This window comes from Myotis davidii, unplaced genomic scaffold (genome assembly GCF_000327345.1).
Source record: "Myotis davidii unplaced genomic scaffold, ASM32734v1 scaffold449, whole genome shotgun sequence".
Taxonomy (NCBI): domain Eukaryota; kingdom Metazoa; phylum Chordata; class Mammalia; order Chiroptera; family Vespertilionidae; genus Myotis; species Myotis davidii.
In genome coordinates this window covers 3,464,399-3,478,086 of record NW_006383007.1, presented here as the reverse complement: position 1 = coordinate 3,478,086, position 13,688 = coordinate 3,464,399, and the positions used below count along the sequence as shown (strand labels likewise).

The following is a 13,688-nucleotide window of genomic DNA, read 5'->3' as shown; positions in this document are numbered from 1 at the left end:
AGGTAATTGCTAACATTACTTTCTTATACTCTAAAATTAACTACTGGCTGATAAACTACAATAAGGCAAGAAAAAAAATCAATTGAAAAACGCCTATCTAGGAAAAAGAGAAATGGTCAGAAAATTGAAGGGGAAAAGCTGTGTGACTGTCTGTGCTGGGCAAGGTACCTAATATAGCACAGAAGTGATGGGATCAACTGTATCCATCTCCCTAGGGACCGTGGAGGAATTGGACTTTGGATGAGCATATAGGTGACCCCAAAGAAAGTATCTCCTTGGAGAGGAGATGGGGAAAGGAGGGTAGTTTTCCTGATGAGAAGAATCTGGACTCTCTGAAGCAGGGGTTGAGAATCTCGAGTCTGATGTCCACAAATAACCAATGGAAAGACCATCATAGCATTCTGTGAGCCTGAAGACACAAACTGTGCTGTTGTGGTTGAATTCAGGAGTTGCCTCCCCATCCTCTTCATTTTTCAAGAACCACAGTTGTCCTTTCTTGGTCCTCCAGTGAAATCTACATAAACTGTATCCCTGCAACCCTCCCTTATCCTAAAATGACAGATGCTGTAGCCTAGTGCTGTGGACAGATTTTGGAATAGAGAGAGACTAAGGTTCTGGCAGACCTGGTGCCTTAACAAGTCACTTACTTTCTCCCTGTACCTGCAGTATTTGTAAAATTAGACAGGATGTTGAACTCGATGCTTTTTGGGTCTCTTTCAGCTCTGTGATAACTTATTTATTTTGCTGTGCTATCACTTCATGCATTTGCACCCTGTATTAGCAGGGGAAGAAGGAGTGTTGAAGTGATCTGCAGGCAGATGTTCACCTACTTTCTGGGTGCATGGAAGCGAGGAGAGGAGAATGACATTTCTTTCTCTTTTAAAAATATATATATTTTTTATTTCAGTGAGGAAGGGAGAGGGAGAGATAGAAACATCAATGATGAGAGAGAATTATTGATCAGCTGCCTCTACTGGGGATTGAGCCTGAAACCTGGGCATATGCTCTGACCCAGAATCTAACCGTGATCTCCTGGTTCATAGGTTGATGCTCAACCACTGAGCCACACCAGCCGGGCTGAAGTTTATTTTTATTGATGAAAACTATGTAGAGATTTAATATTTTCTTAAAATGGTTTTGTTTTTTTCCCCTTGTTAGTATATTTAAAAATACGAATTATCAAGAGGTTGAGTCAGGATATTTTTTTGAATTAAGCCAGTCACTTTTTTTCTTAGGTTTACATGTTTACTATTTTACTCCAAGGTATATCCACATCTGGGAAATCATTAAATTGCTAGAAATTTTATTAGGAAACCCTGGTATGAAAAACTTTAGTTGAACACAGAGAAAATACAAATAAGCCTCGTATGAAAGAAAGACACTTTAGACCACCAGTATCTTTCTATCTAAAAGAATGGAGGGGGAGACATTAGGGTAGTTTTTCAAGAGCTTGCAGACAAAAAATAAAATTATCTTAGTAATCATGTTTTATAGTGCAACGCAAATAGAAAATTCTGCTTGTTTACTAAATGCCCTCTTAAGTATCAGGCCATTTAACTGCTGAGATGAATTGGGTTGAGAAAAATATATCCTTTTGGTAAAGATTCTCCCCAAATCATATTCTGTAATTTGGCTTGGGATGCATTATGTATAAATGATGATTCAGCTACTTTCTTTGGCATTCAGTATGACAGGAAATAGCCACATGGGGTTATTTCAATTAAGTTTAAAGAAAAGAAAATAAAGAATTTAGTTTCTCAGTTGTGCTCACCACATTTGAAGGGCTCAATGGGCACATGTGGCTAACAGCACAGTATGGGACAGTGCTGAAGAGGAACATTTCCAATATCCCAGAAAGTTCTTTATGGCAGCACTTAATTAGCTAGTGATGATTTTGATTATCCAGAAGATCACTTTTATTCCTCTGGGAAAACAAAATAATTAAATCTCATCACAGACGGGCACCTAAGACATAGGAAATAAGACAAACTGGCTTTATCAGCCAGTATATATTTTCCACTGTACAGAATGAACAATGCCACTTTCCTAAGAGCAATGCCACTTTCCTAAGAGCAATGATATACCAAGATTACAAACACTTATTTCTCAAGATTTCTTCCCCAAACTGTAGTTGTCCTTTTTATTTTTCTGATCCAGCACCAGCTGTTATTGCTGGAAAGCGCCAACTCTTTCAAAGACAAGGGACCTGGAGCCATCTGCTGTTAATTGCAGGAACTGCAGGAAAGTTGTAGATTAAACCAGTGCATAATGTCAACATGTTCTGTGATCAGTTCCCACACCACAAAGATTTATCTCATAGAGAAGTTTTAAATGATTATCCCAGCCCATTTAGAGTTTCCATGTACTGAAATATCATTTTGTGTTTTAATAAACTACTAGCAAGATATCCTTAAGACAAAAGATGACAAGTTTTAGCTTTGTTTATCTTCCAGGGAAACCAGATAATAGTTATCTGAGTCAGAATCCCCTCCTTCCATCAATTAGAAATTAGAAGAGACTTTTTTAAAAAAGTAACATCTAGGAGAAATCAATAAAAAATACAAAATACTTTCTCTATAGAAGCCTATATAAAAATAAGAAAACAATACCACCATTTCATTATTATGGAGAAAAATTAGACCTTCTTTCCTTAAAAATACTGATTTTTCTCCCTTGACTTTGAAATCTACTCAGCATTTGGGGCTCCTTTCCAAAGAATGAACTTGTCTGGAAATTACTTACTTTTTGTTCAGATGCCAGAGAAGTGAGTTGATATGAGTTGTTGGTTTTGTATGTTTGTACTCTACATAATACCTCTTTTTTTCAAGGAGGTATAGGATGTCTACAGTTCTCAGGGCTATTGCTAGAGATCTCTGCTTTTAGATTTCCCTGGCTGAGGAAAGACTTGAGAAGATAATCTTTTAGACATTTTCAAGCTTATATAAGCCATATTTTAGGGAGTGTCAAAAACTTGGCTTTGACTTTCACCCTGGTTCAAATCTGTAGTTAGATATACTCTGGAGTAAAACTGAAATCTATGAAGTCTTTCTCATTCAGATCTCTGGAACCTCAAATGTAAATAGGAAGAAGATATATCTCACCCAAGTGCAAAGTTCCTTTAGGATCTAGATGGATTATTGGGGAACTAGTAATTCCAGGCTATTAAATTAAGCCACTCCTCACTAAACAAACATGCTATCAGAGTTCAGCTGTGATAGGGAGGCCTTCCTCCACCTCAGTGGGGTTTTTTTTTTTTTTAATTGGAATGTATGCTCAGCATTTGAACAGAAGCTAAAAGATAGTGATCAATATAAAGGCATTGGATTTATTAAGTCTTTGGGGGAAAAAAGCAACACTTTTTCTTTGACTCCTGCCTTTTCTATCTCATTCACTTGAGGGTAAAGGGAATGCTGACTCGACCTTTTGGGAGAGATTTACAATGCAGCTATAACAGATGTTGAAGGATAGCTTTTGATTTAGTCCCCACACCCATCTTTTCCTAGAGCTCTTTTCCAATCCAAATTGTCACCTGAAACCACCTTATCCTGGTGCACCTGCCTCATCATAAATAACGTTGTGCAAAAGCAGCCGCTAATTCAAACACAGTCTGCTGTTGAGAAAAAGGCAGCTTTTCATCTGGCGCTTTAGTCGGATTGAAACCATTAGGCAAGCCTTTCAAATCCATTCATCCCGTAAATCACCCGGAGCTGGCTGCCTTGCTGCTGGATCAATGTCAGGCAGAACTTTTTCAGGGTCCTTGGGAGAACATGATATATCTTTGTGACTGAATTAGCTGCCCCTGTAAGATACCTGGTCTGTCAACCAACTCTCCAGCTTACCAAATTGATTTTTAAAAAGAACATTCATCTTGTCTACCTGGATTGGATGTATCTTTTACTTCCCTCAGGGAAGTCTTCTGGCAGGACCTGTAATCCGCATGCTAATTTTGGTGTTGCTAAACTTTCTTCTAACCTGATTCCTTGTTTAAAAAACCAAAATTTGTTTTCCATTGTCTCATTATGTCCTCTCTATCCCAAAGGACTGCTCCAATGTAGGAAGGGGAAAGTCTATTTAAATATCTCTACCCAAACTAAAAGCAATGTCTCTTTTTTTAATACTCTCCAACTCCACGTGATTGGTACTGCCTAAAAATACAGCATTCCTTCATTTTGAAGGAGGAGCCTGGAATGTGGCAGGCCAAGGTTCCCTGCAGAGCCACCATCTTCTCCTCATTTGAGCCAGAGTAGATAAATAACTAGATTCTGTACATGTGCCCACACACGTGCGTCCCAACCTGGGGTCTGAGCTCCCTGAAAGTATATGCACTTCTTCTGGGGAGAGGTGTATGATTTCCCCCAGAAAAGTTAAAAGCCACTGACCAGATAGACTATATTCTGAGTTTCCAAGAGCTGGTTTGCAAATGAAATTTAGTAAGGTGAGCATTACTTGGGAGATTAACCTGCCCTCTGCCTTATCTTATTGGCAGCGATTTGAATAAAGCCAATAGCTTAACTTGTTCAAGTGTCAATCATAAATCTCTCCTTTTTTTTTCCCCAAAGGAATTAACTGCTTTGAAGTTTGACTTAACAGTTAAATTAATGCCAGTTTTTAACTTTATGCTGTCACACATTCTAATTTTAGGAAGGAGTCTACTTTTCCTAAACAAGAATTTTGGTTAGTAGGTCCCCATGGATGAGTACATTGGGTTGGACAAAATATGCTACAGAAGAATGGCTGACCATGGAGAAGTTGATTTTGAGGTTATGTTGGAAAGGGTGCAGAGGAGTATATTGAGAGCTCACAGGACCCCAGGAAATATTAACTGTGAGAGCTGTAAAGAAGTTCGCTGCAGATAAGTCAGAACTACAGTGACACTGGAAAAAAGAAAGGGATGCTATGAGATAGGAGCCTTACACTTAGCCCTTCTTCCACTAGGAAACCATTAGCAAATTAGTCCTAGAGTTGATAATAGTACCCAGGGAAAACAGTCCTCTGGATCCTTATGTCCAGTACTTGGGTTTTATATTTGTCTTCTTAAACAAGAATGGAGCCAGTATTTAATCTTCTGAATCTTTTCACTTTCAGAAGCGAAGCAGGTAGAACTCAAAGTCCTGGATGTGAAATCCGAGTAATACTGAACAATAGTAGTTCTTGATGTGGGTGACACTTGGGGAGAAAAGAAGTGTAGTATGTTTACTTCTTAGGTATTTAAAAATACACTTTACAAACAGCACCTTCTGTACCATTCTGCTGACCTTCCTCCTTGTTTATCAAAGGCATCTATTACACTAGGCAACTGATCTTCCCAGGAAATGTCTAGGCAGGCCACTTGTTGGAGATTATCCAGAAGTGGGGGGTGAATACTCTGATGCATGATCTTTCTTTTGGTCATTTGTCTCATTAACATTTTTTACTGGAAATCTAGAGAGTGCACACAAGCAAATATTTCTGTATTTCATTGACTCTAAGATGCCATCCATTGTAAGATGCTCTTTTATTTCACATATCACTAAAAAAAAAACTTAATTAAACATGTTTGCTTATTGTTTGACTATTTATGTCTAACCCAGTTTCAAAGACACTAAAATAAAAGAAATGCACATTAGGATCTCTGAAATCTTTATTTAGATGGGATTGTGTTTTGATTGCAAAGATCAGTAGCTTAAGCTCTTTTGTTGATAGTATTGCTTTGTAAGAAGAGTACTTAATGGCTGTCATACATCTTTGGAGCCAGGATTTATGTAGAACATGTAAAATATATAAATTTCTCTAATAGCCTACAATTTGGGGGATACTGACAGGCTTTTCTTTTCATGGTTAAACGTTAGAAGTTCAAAGAAGACCACTTGCAGTGAAACGATGTGGTGTAATAACTTTTGAACTTGACATCTGAAGACCTGGGTTTGAAGCCCTGCCCTTTCTGCCCCTTATCTGATGTATAACCCCAGGCTAGTTATTACAGGTTTTCTGAACCTTAGCTTCTCATGCAGTCAAAACAGTGGGGATGCCTGCCAAACAGGGTGGGTTGTAGAATCCAAAAAGGCATCTGTAGGTGGTAAACTTGACACAGATGGAGTGCTGTGGACATTCTCAAAGCCTTCCACACCATGCTTCTCAGGTGAGTGGCCTTGATGGGGAATCAGAGAAGCAAAGAACAGTGGGACAGGAGACCTTTTCCTACACACAGGATCCCATAGTAGAGGAATGCACAGCTGAGGAAGGGGGGAGGCCTAAGGAGTTGTAAGATGCTGTCTTGAATACCTGGCGAGGTAGAACATATGACCGCTGTGCATAAAGAACGGGCTGGAATCTCTTGGAATGGCTTGAATCTCAGCAGTTGCTCCCTGCACGTTCAACAATCAAGGTGGCTCATGGGAAAATCAGGTCAGCTGATTCGAGACAGAACTTGGGGCTAATTGCAGAGAAGCGCCTGTGACATACTCTCTTCTTCAAATTGATTTTTACGTATAATAAGCTACAACCCCAATGAACTTACCCCAACCTCCGTTTGGTTTCCATTGCTATTTGTAGTATTTTTGTTAGGCGCCTGGTTGGAGGGGGTTTTCTCAGTGTTGAGATTTTGTACCTCTTCAGACACGTTCTGTGTGCGACACATTGCCAAGGGACACGAAAATAGCCTTTTGCCATTGCTCTACTAAGGCTTTACGAAGAACTCTTGCTACAAGGAGAATTGGTAGTTTTGTTAGAATTCCAGAAGGAGTAAACAAAATTGGAAGTAATTTTCCAGATGAAGGACCTCCTGGGGTGGGGGTTGCAGGGCAAATGACCTTCCAAAGTGTTCATGGCTGTTCAGGACCAGATGAGGACTTCACTAAATCTGAGTCCTTGTCTAGGTCGCAGGCTTTATCTGCTTAATGGGAGCACATCACTAACATGTGCAAGGACTTGGTGGCTTTTGGTGCCGAGTGACACCTGACTGTTTTATGGGTTAATTCTTAGTGTTAACAAACCGAAGGCAGCCGGTTGCAAGACTTTTTGGATGCTACTTTCCCTAGATGCTGTTTTCACCTGCCGGGTCGGCTGTATCGTGGATGTGTGTGTGTTTTTTCCAACACTGCACCCTTGGCCGCCCCCTGCCAGGCACCTGCACACATTGTAAGGCTGTGGCCCATTCTCTGGCATTGGAACAGATGCCCTAGCAGTGAGGGAGGTGCCTTCTGAGGCAGGGCTCCACAGGCCTGCCCCATCCGGGTGCAAATGACTTTCAGCATCTTGAAAAGAAGGACTAGCCCAAGTTGTATCCTCCTGCAGCCTCTACACACGCTGTCCCTGTCAGCCCAAGGCTGGAGTTTGGCTTCCTCTCATTGTGTGGTTTCTGACACCCTCCGTCTGGGCAGCTCCTGAATGCCTCCGTTGTTCAGATGCACTCCCAGAGCAGGGTTCTGTTCTCAGGGCCGGGAGCTCTGCCCTTAGGAACCCAAGTCATAACCTACTAACCTCTGGCCTCTGCTGAGCACCTGTGACAAGGCTCTGTGAGCTGCACACTCATGGGCGGAGAAGACTGGCGCCGTGCTCCTGTTCTCCACACCGGGTGCCTTCCCAGCCTGTGTGTTTACTGAGAACTCTGGCTCTCTAGAGCTCCTCACCCCCACAGGAATTTAACACAAAGGGTTGAAAACCAACAGCATCCCCATCTCCCAAGGGAAGCTCAGGAGTCAGCATTCAATCTCTTAACACACACTCACATCCGTGAACACACACACTGTGTGCTCTACTGTGCACTTTCATTCTAGGCCTCTTTGACTGTTTCACTTTGTCAACTTTTGCTTCAGTTGACTCCTAATCTATGCCCGTTGCTAGTCTGATATTTCTTCAGTGTGAGGTCCTACTTCCTGATGAACTTTGAAGGTTTACACATTTCCTCCTTAGAATACTTGCCCCACAGGGCTAAAGCAGTGACCAAATGGGAAGGATGATATCTAAGTATAGCAGCCAGAGACTCGAATTTAAGCCTATAAATCCTGTGAGCTGAGCATTTATGGTATTTGAATGAGATTGGTACTCAAAAGTATGGTAACTCAAAGAGCAGTTTGCTTCTTGACGGATTCTGATATTGTGTCAGAACCTAACCTGTTTTTTAAAAACTGCCTGTTCTTGCCTTACCGTTAAAGCTTGCTAAAACTTACTTTTCTTTTGGATTGTATATTACTAACACTATGCTTTCTCCTTTTTTGTTTACTTTAGGAAAGCATGCCTCAGACGCCTCCCTTTTCAGCCATGTTTGACAGCAGTGGTTATAACCGAAACCTCTATCAGTCTGCAGAGGACAGCTGCGGGGGGCTGTATTACCATGACAACAACCTCCTCTCTGGATCTCTGGAAGCACTCATCCAGCATTTGGTACCTAACGTGGATTACTATCCGGATGTAGGTATCCGTGTTCCTCTGAAACACATCCTTGGTTTCTAATTCAGCAGAAAGTATGACACAATAGTCGGGACCCTAGATTCTACAAAATTATATCTGGGATGTTAAAGGTTTTCCTAATAAGAAATTGCATATGATTATTAACTGCTTTGAGATCAAAGTGTGCCTGGCTAAGATCCCAATTTTGGTTGTCTGCATACCAGTTTCTTTCCAGGGTTGGTACCACATTGTAGATAGTCAGATACCATCTAAAGGAAGTATCTGCAGGTTTGATTCAGGCATGTGCCTTGGTCCTTAAATAGACATGCCAGAGAATATTGGATGCTCTCAGAATATTGAATGCCTTTGTGTTTCCAAGAGCATCACTATGTTGGGAAAAGTAAAGTCAGAGAAATTTCATAGCAAAGAGAACAAGTGTTATATTCAAGATGCAATTCTTTGTGATTGGACATCAGATGACATGATAGCTTATGTTTTGCTTTGATAAGTGGACATTTCTGTAGATCATACTTTCTAATCTAGGCAATTCATTTACATTTGCTCAATCTTTACAGCAATTCCAAAAGCTAGAGAAGAGAAAACAAATTTGAAATTTGCACACAGCCTCACTCCTGGTATTAGCAATCAAACATGGCTTTTCTAATTATTGGGCAAGTGATATGCCCTCCTTTCTTGGTGCTACAACTGCCCCTGCCAACCAGCAGCTGGTTGTTGATAATAATTTCATGAAAATATGTAGACACTAGATTCATATGTTTTTATAATATAACTAGAGGCCTGGTGCACAAAATTCATGCACTGCGGGTGGAGGGGTCCCTCAAACCGGCCTGTGCCCTTGCCCTCTCATAGTCTGGGAGCCCTGCCATCAATTGCATCTACAGAGGGAGGCCCCGCCCACCCGCCTCAGTGCTGCCAGCCGGGTAGCCTGGGCCTCTCCCCAGCCAGGGCTCTGCTATTGATTGCTCCCCAGAAGAGGCCCTGCCTACTCCCACAGCGCCACCAGCTGGGTAGCCTGGGCCTCCCTGTTTGGGGTGATTGATTGCAGAGACCCCTCATCAATCACCTCACCAGCCAGTAGCCTAGGCCTCTCTCTGCGGGGTGATCATGGGGTGATGGTGGGGCCCCCCAACCAATTGCATTGCGCCCACCTTGCCTGGCCTGGTGCCAGTGCATGTCATAGCATGGTCATCCAGACGGTCGTTTTGCTGTTCGATCTTTTGGCCTCTTGCATAGTAGTCTTTTATTATTATAGATAATGACCTTGGTGTGCAAAGGGTAGAGTGTGCTTGCCTCTATAACTCAACATAACGTTTCTTACTGAGTTATCTCCCTATGTGTGATTTGTTACATAGCATTTTTAAATATGTTGCCACACAGGGAAAACTTGTAATCAGAAGTAAAAGGAGTCCCTTGTTCAGCCCTGGAAGTGTTTATGAGCTATTAGAGGCTCCCAAGGTTGGGGAAAAATCCCATGGGATTTTTTTTTCCATTGGGCGTCTGAAACTATTATAACAAATAAGCACTATTTTATTACTGGCTTCTTGGGAGATAATGTGGTTAAAGAAAAGAATATAGTGTGATATTGTATTTTATCAAATTGCTTAGCCTTTGAGCAAGTAAATAGATGACTTGAAGGGCTGCCTTTAGCTCTAACAGAGTGCACAAACACTGCAGTGTGTTACCCTGGGCACCCTGGAGAATTCCTGAGCTGATGTGATTGGCTGTTCTTTTGGTTTCCATTGAATTACCCTAATATTTGAACACAGAACATGATTCTGTGTGGGTAGTATATTTTAGTTAGATTTATCTCTCTGGGCTGAAATTCATTCTTTTTTTACTAGAGTGAGTTATATGATTCTGTGTGCTGGCTCCCAGAGGATAGATGTGAAGATGAGCTGTGGATAATTTCAGTAGCTAAACTTCTCTTGTGCTTCTATTATTTTTAGTATGGTTTAAAGGAAAAAATACATGAAAAGATAAAGGAGACATTCATCTTGTGGTATTTTACTACTAGTAAGCATCACCGTTGAAACTGCAGCATTTAACTTTGATTGAGAGAATGTAATGAAAAAAGATGTATAATATAGAGGAAAAATATTAGTTTCAGAAGAAATGTAACCATGTGATTTTTTTCTCTTACCACAGAGAACATACATATTTACCTTTCTACTCAGTTCTCGGTTATTCATGCATCCGTATGAGCTAATGGCCAAAGTTTGCCACTTATGTGTTGAGCACCAGAGACTAAATGACCCAAACAGTGATAAGGTAATTATATGTTCGAACTTTACGATTTTTTTTCTATTAAGTTTGGTAACTCTGTGGCTTAGATTTTGTGAAATTGGTTTCCTAGGCTGAGGTACATAAGTGGTATTGTTGCCATGTACAGGGGATTGGGAATGGCATAACGAGCACATTACACATCTCATGGCATGGAACATTCCGGGTCCTGCCTTAGGTGGGTGGCACTTTGGATTGACTGGGGGAAGGAGGAACTAGAGCTTCTTCAATCCCAAAGTCTTTGCACTAGAAGTCTATCAGGGACACTGTTTGTAATTATTTGATGTGGTCCATGGTGATAGACATCGCTGAATTAGATTTTGCTTTTTCTCCCTAGAACCAGATAAGAAAAATTGCACCCAAAATCCTTCAACTTCTGACAGAATGGACAGAAACTTTTCCTTATGATTTTCGGGATGAAAGAATGATGAGAAACTTAAAAGACCTGGCTCACCGAATAGCCAGTGGCGAGGAGGTGGGTAACCTGACTGTAGCATAACTGCTTGCATTTCTGGGCAGAGCCTTGGTGAGGAACGATGCTGAACGAGGTATCAGAACCTCCATGGCTTCCTGTTGTTGTTTTTTTTTTTATCTTTGAGCAAGTTCTCTCCATAGCACATTGGTCTGTTTGGGGTGTTAAGTGGGGATGATTATACAATCACACTTCCAAGGGTATAATTTAGAGCTTTATGTGATTAATTTTGGGGTATGTTCATGTCAATTCATGCACAGGATTCCTGTTGCAAGCATGGGTGTTTTTTGTGTCTTTTTTTAAAAAAAATTCAATTTATTGGGATAACTTAAGTTTCAGGGGTACAACTTTGTAATACACCATCTGTATATTTCATACTCACCACCAAACTCTAAGTCTCCTTCCGTCACCTTCCCCCTTTATCCTCTTCATCCTCCCCCTCCCCTTGCAGATGTTTTTAATTTGACTGTACACATACTCTTTTTCCTCCAAAAAGGTTTGACATATTAAGATAGATGCTAGCTATCATATTGGTAGACATAAACACTAATAGATAGAAAATAACATATTAATACGATAACAGATAGAAGTAGTGTATTAATAAATTATAAATAGAAATAGGGATTGTACCATGGAAATGAGAAAACAAATAGGCTAATGTTGAGACCAGTCCAACAGGACAGGTTGCTGTGATCTGAGTGTGAGCTCCAGATAAAAGGGAAATACAGTTGGTTATGTAATTTTCACTGTCAGAAAAGAGAAAGCATCCTAATTTTTGAGGGCATTGAGTTAAATGCTATTTTAAAAAACGTTTATATGAGAGACTTTGTACAGGGGCAATTAGAATAAGGCCAGGGAAACCACTCTGTATAGTGTTTATAACAAACGCTCCTTGATAAAAAGGGAGACCGTAAGATTAATGTGTAAATTAGCAAAGGTGAGTCTTTGTGAGAGGAGAAGAGAAGGATCCAGGACGTTAGGAAGTTGATTCAAGGCTAGCACCTACAATAGGTGGAGATGGAAAGTAAGCCTCTTAGAAAATCTTTCATAAATATCGCTTCCCTCAGGTGAGCCTTTGATAAGCGCTAACTAGCTGTGACAAATTCAAGGTTATCCTCTTTGAAGCAGGCCTGGAGGGTAGGTATTCTGTGTTGAGGCTTGTTGGGCAAAGATGTCTTTGTAGTTTCTCTGTTGCTGATGAGCTCCTAGGAGCAAGTTACTTAGGCACAGATACAACATTTTCACATGCAAAGAGACAGATGAAGCTCTTGGCTGTTGCAGTGATGTCTTGTTTCTTTCATCTTACAATGCATTTCCCACTTACAGTAACCTTCCTTGAGAAGTCAGTCTTTCACTGGCATGCTGTTAAGATCATGTAACGAGACACTGTATCTATTCTATTTCTCGTGAACACGTTTTAATACCATTTCCCCTGACATAAAAAAATCTGAATAAAATTTTATAAGATTAGCACTTGAAAAATTTCCACTTGCTTTCCCACATTATGTTCTCCTGAAAACAGAATTAACCCTTCTACCGTTTCCTTATGACATACTGAGTCGTGCTGAAGACAGCGCTGTTTCCATAAGGCTGAATGAGGGGTTTCCTGAGTCATTTTGCAAATTAAGTCTGTTATAATCATTTTGCCAGTTTGTGTGACAGGTTCGAGTGAGGTTTGAATTGGTAAGTCCCTCACTCACAAAGGCACACACTTAGCATCACAGTTCACTTTTGTAGTGAATATTTTACTAGAGGCTTGGCTGTTGGGTTGCTTGGTAGGGTCCGTGCAGGCTCAGTGACTTGACTATGACAAGCTGCTCAGAAGGTTAGTGACTTCACAGGAACTTTTTCTTGTATGAAGGCTGAGCCCCTGAGTCCGTCGGTGCTTCCTCCCGGTTACGTGTTGTTTTGAGTTCTTGATATGGCAGTATCTTGAAATGGCTGAAATGGTGACTTGGTCCTTCCCCAAAGGAACACCGTTTTCTAGTCAACACTAATAAAAAGTTAGTGGTTTGAAAATGCCAAATGGATGACTTTTTGTCCTTGTTATGGGAGGAAGGGAAGTGGTTTCTATCTGTGTTTGCCAGGTGGATCTTGTTTTAAACAAAATCAAGGATGGACCTGTGCAAAGGGCAAACAGCCTTCTGGCCTGGCTTCTTACCAGCATTTCTGTGTTAATAACAAATCCTTGATAAACCTTTAGTTTTGCAGATGCTCTTGAGTGTGAAAAGAAATGAGAGCATAAGCCAAGTCTACAAAGAATTGATTAACCTTGGTGTTGAGCGGAGAGATGTCACCTGCCTTGGTCAGGTCGGGTTTATAGTGAGATTTGTTCCTTCTCTTGCTGTCCAGTATTCAGAATCGGGTCCCCACTTGGCAGCTGTGTGTGCTTTGGCAAGTCCAGGGGTGGGCAAACTTTTTGACTCAAGGGCCACAATGGGTTCTTAAACTGGACCGGAGGGCCGGAACAAAAGCATGGATGGAGTGTTTGTGTGAACTAATATAAATTCAAAGTAAACATCATTACATAAAAGGGTACGGTCTTTTT

The 13,688-nt window shown here is 40.9% G+C and overlaps 1 protein-coding gene across 3 annotated transcripts in view; it reads left to right on the top strand.

Annotated features, from left to right (window-relative positions):
- RASGEF1B (RasGEF domain family member 1B) overlaps positions 1-13,688 on the top strand; it is a 540,242-nt gene that overhangs the window by 505,498 nt on the left and 21,056 nt on the right. For all 3 annotated transcript variants that reach the window (XM_006778195.2, XM_015557664.1, XM_006778194.1), the window contains 3 exons: positions 8,206-8,388; positions 10,534-10,656; positions 11,006-11,143. In XM_006778195.2, the coding sequence (XP_006778258.2) occupies positions 8,206-8,388; positions 10,534-10,656; positions 11,006-11,143 (444 nt within the window). The remainder of the gene's footprint in view (positions 1-8,205; positions 8,389-10,533; positions 10,657-11,005; positions 11,144-13,688) is intronic.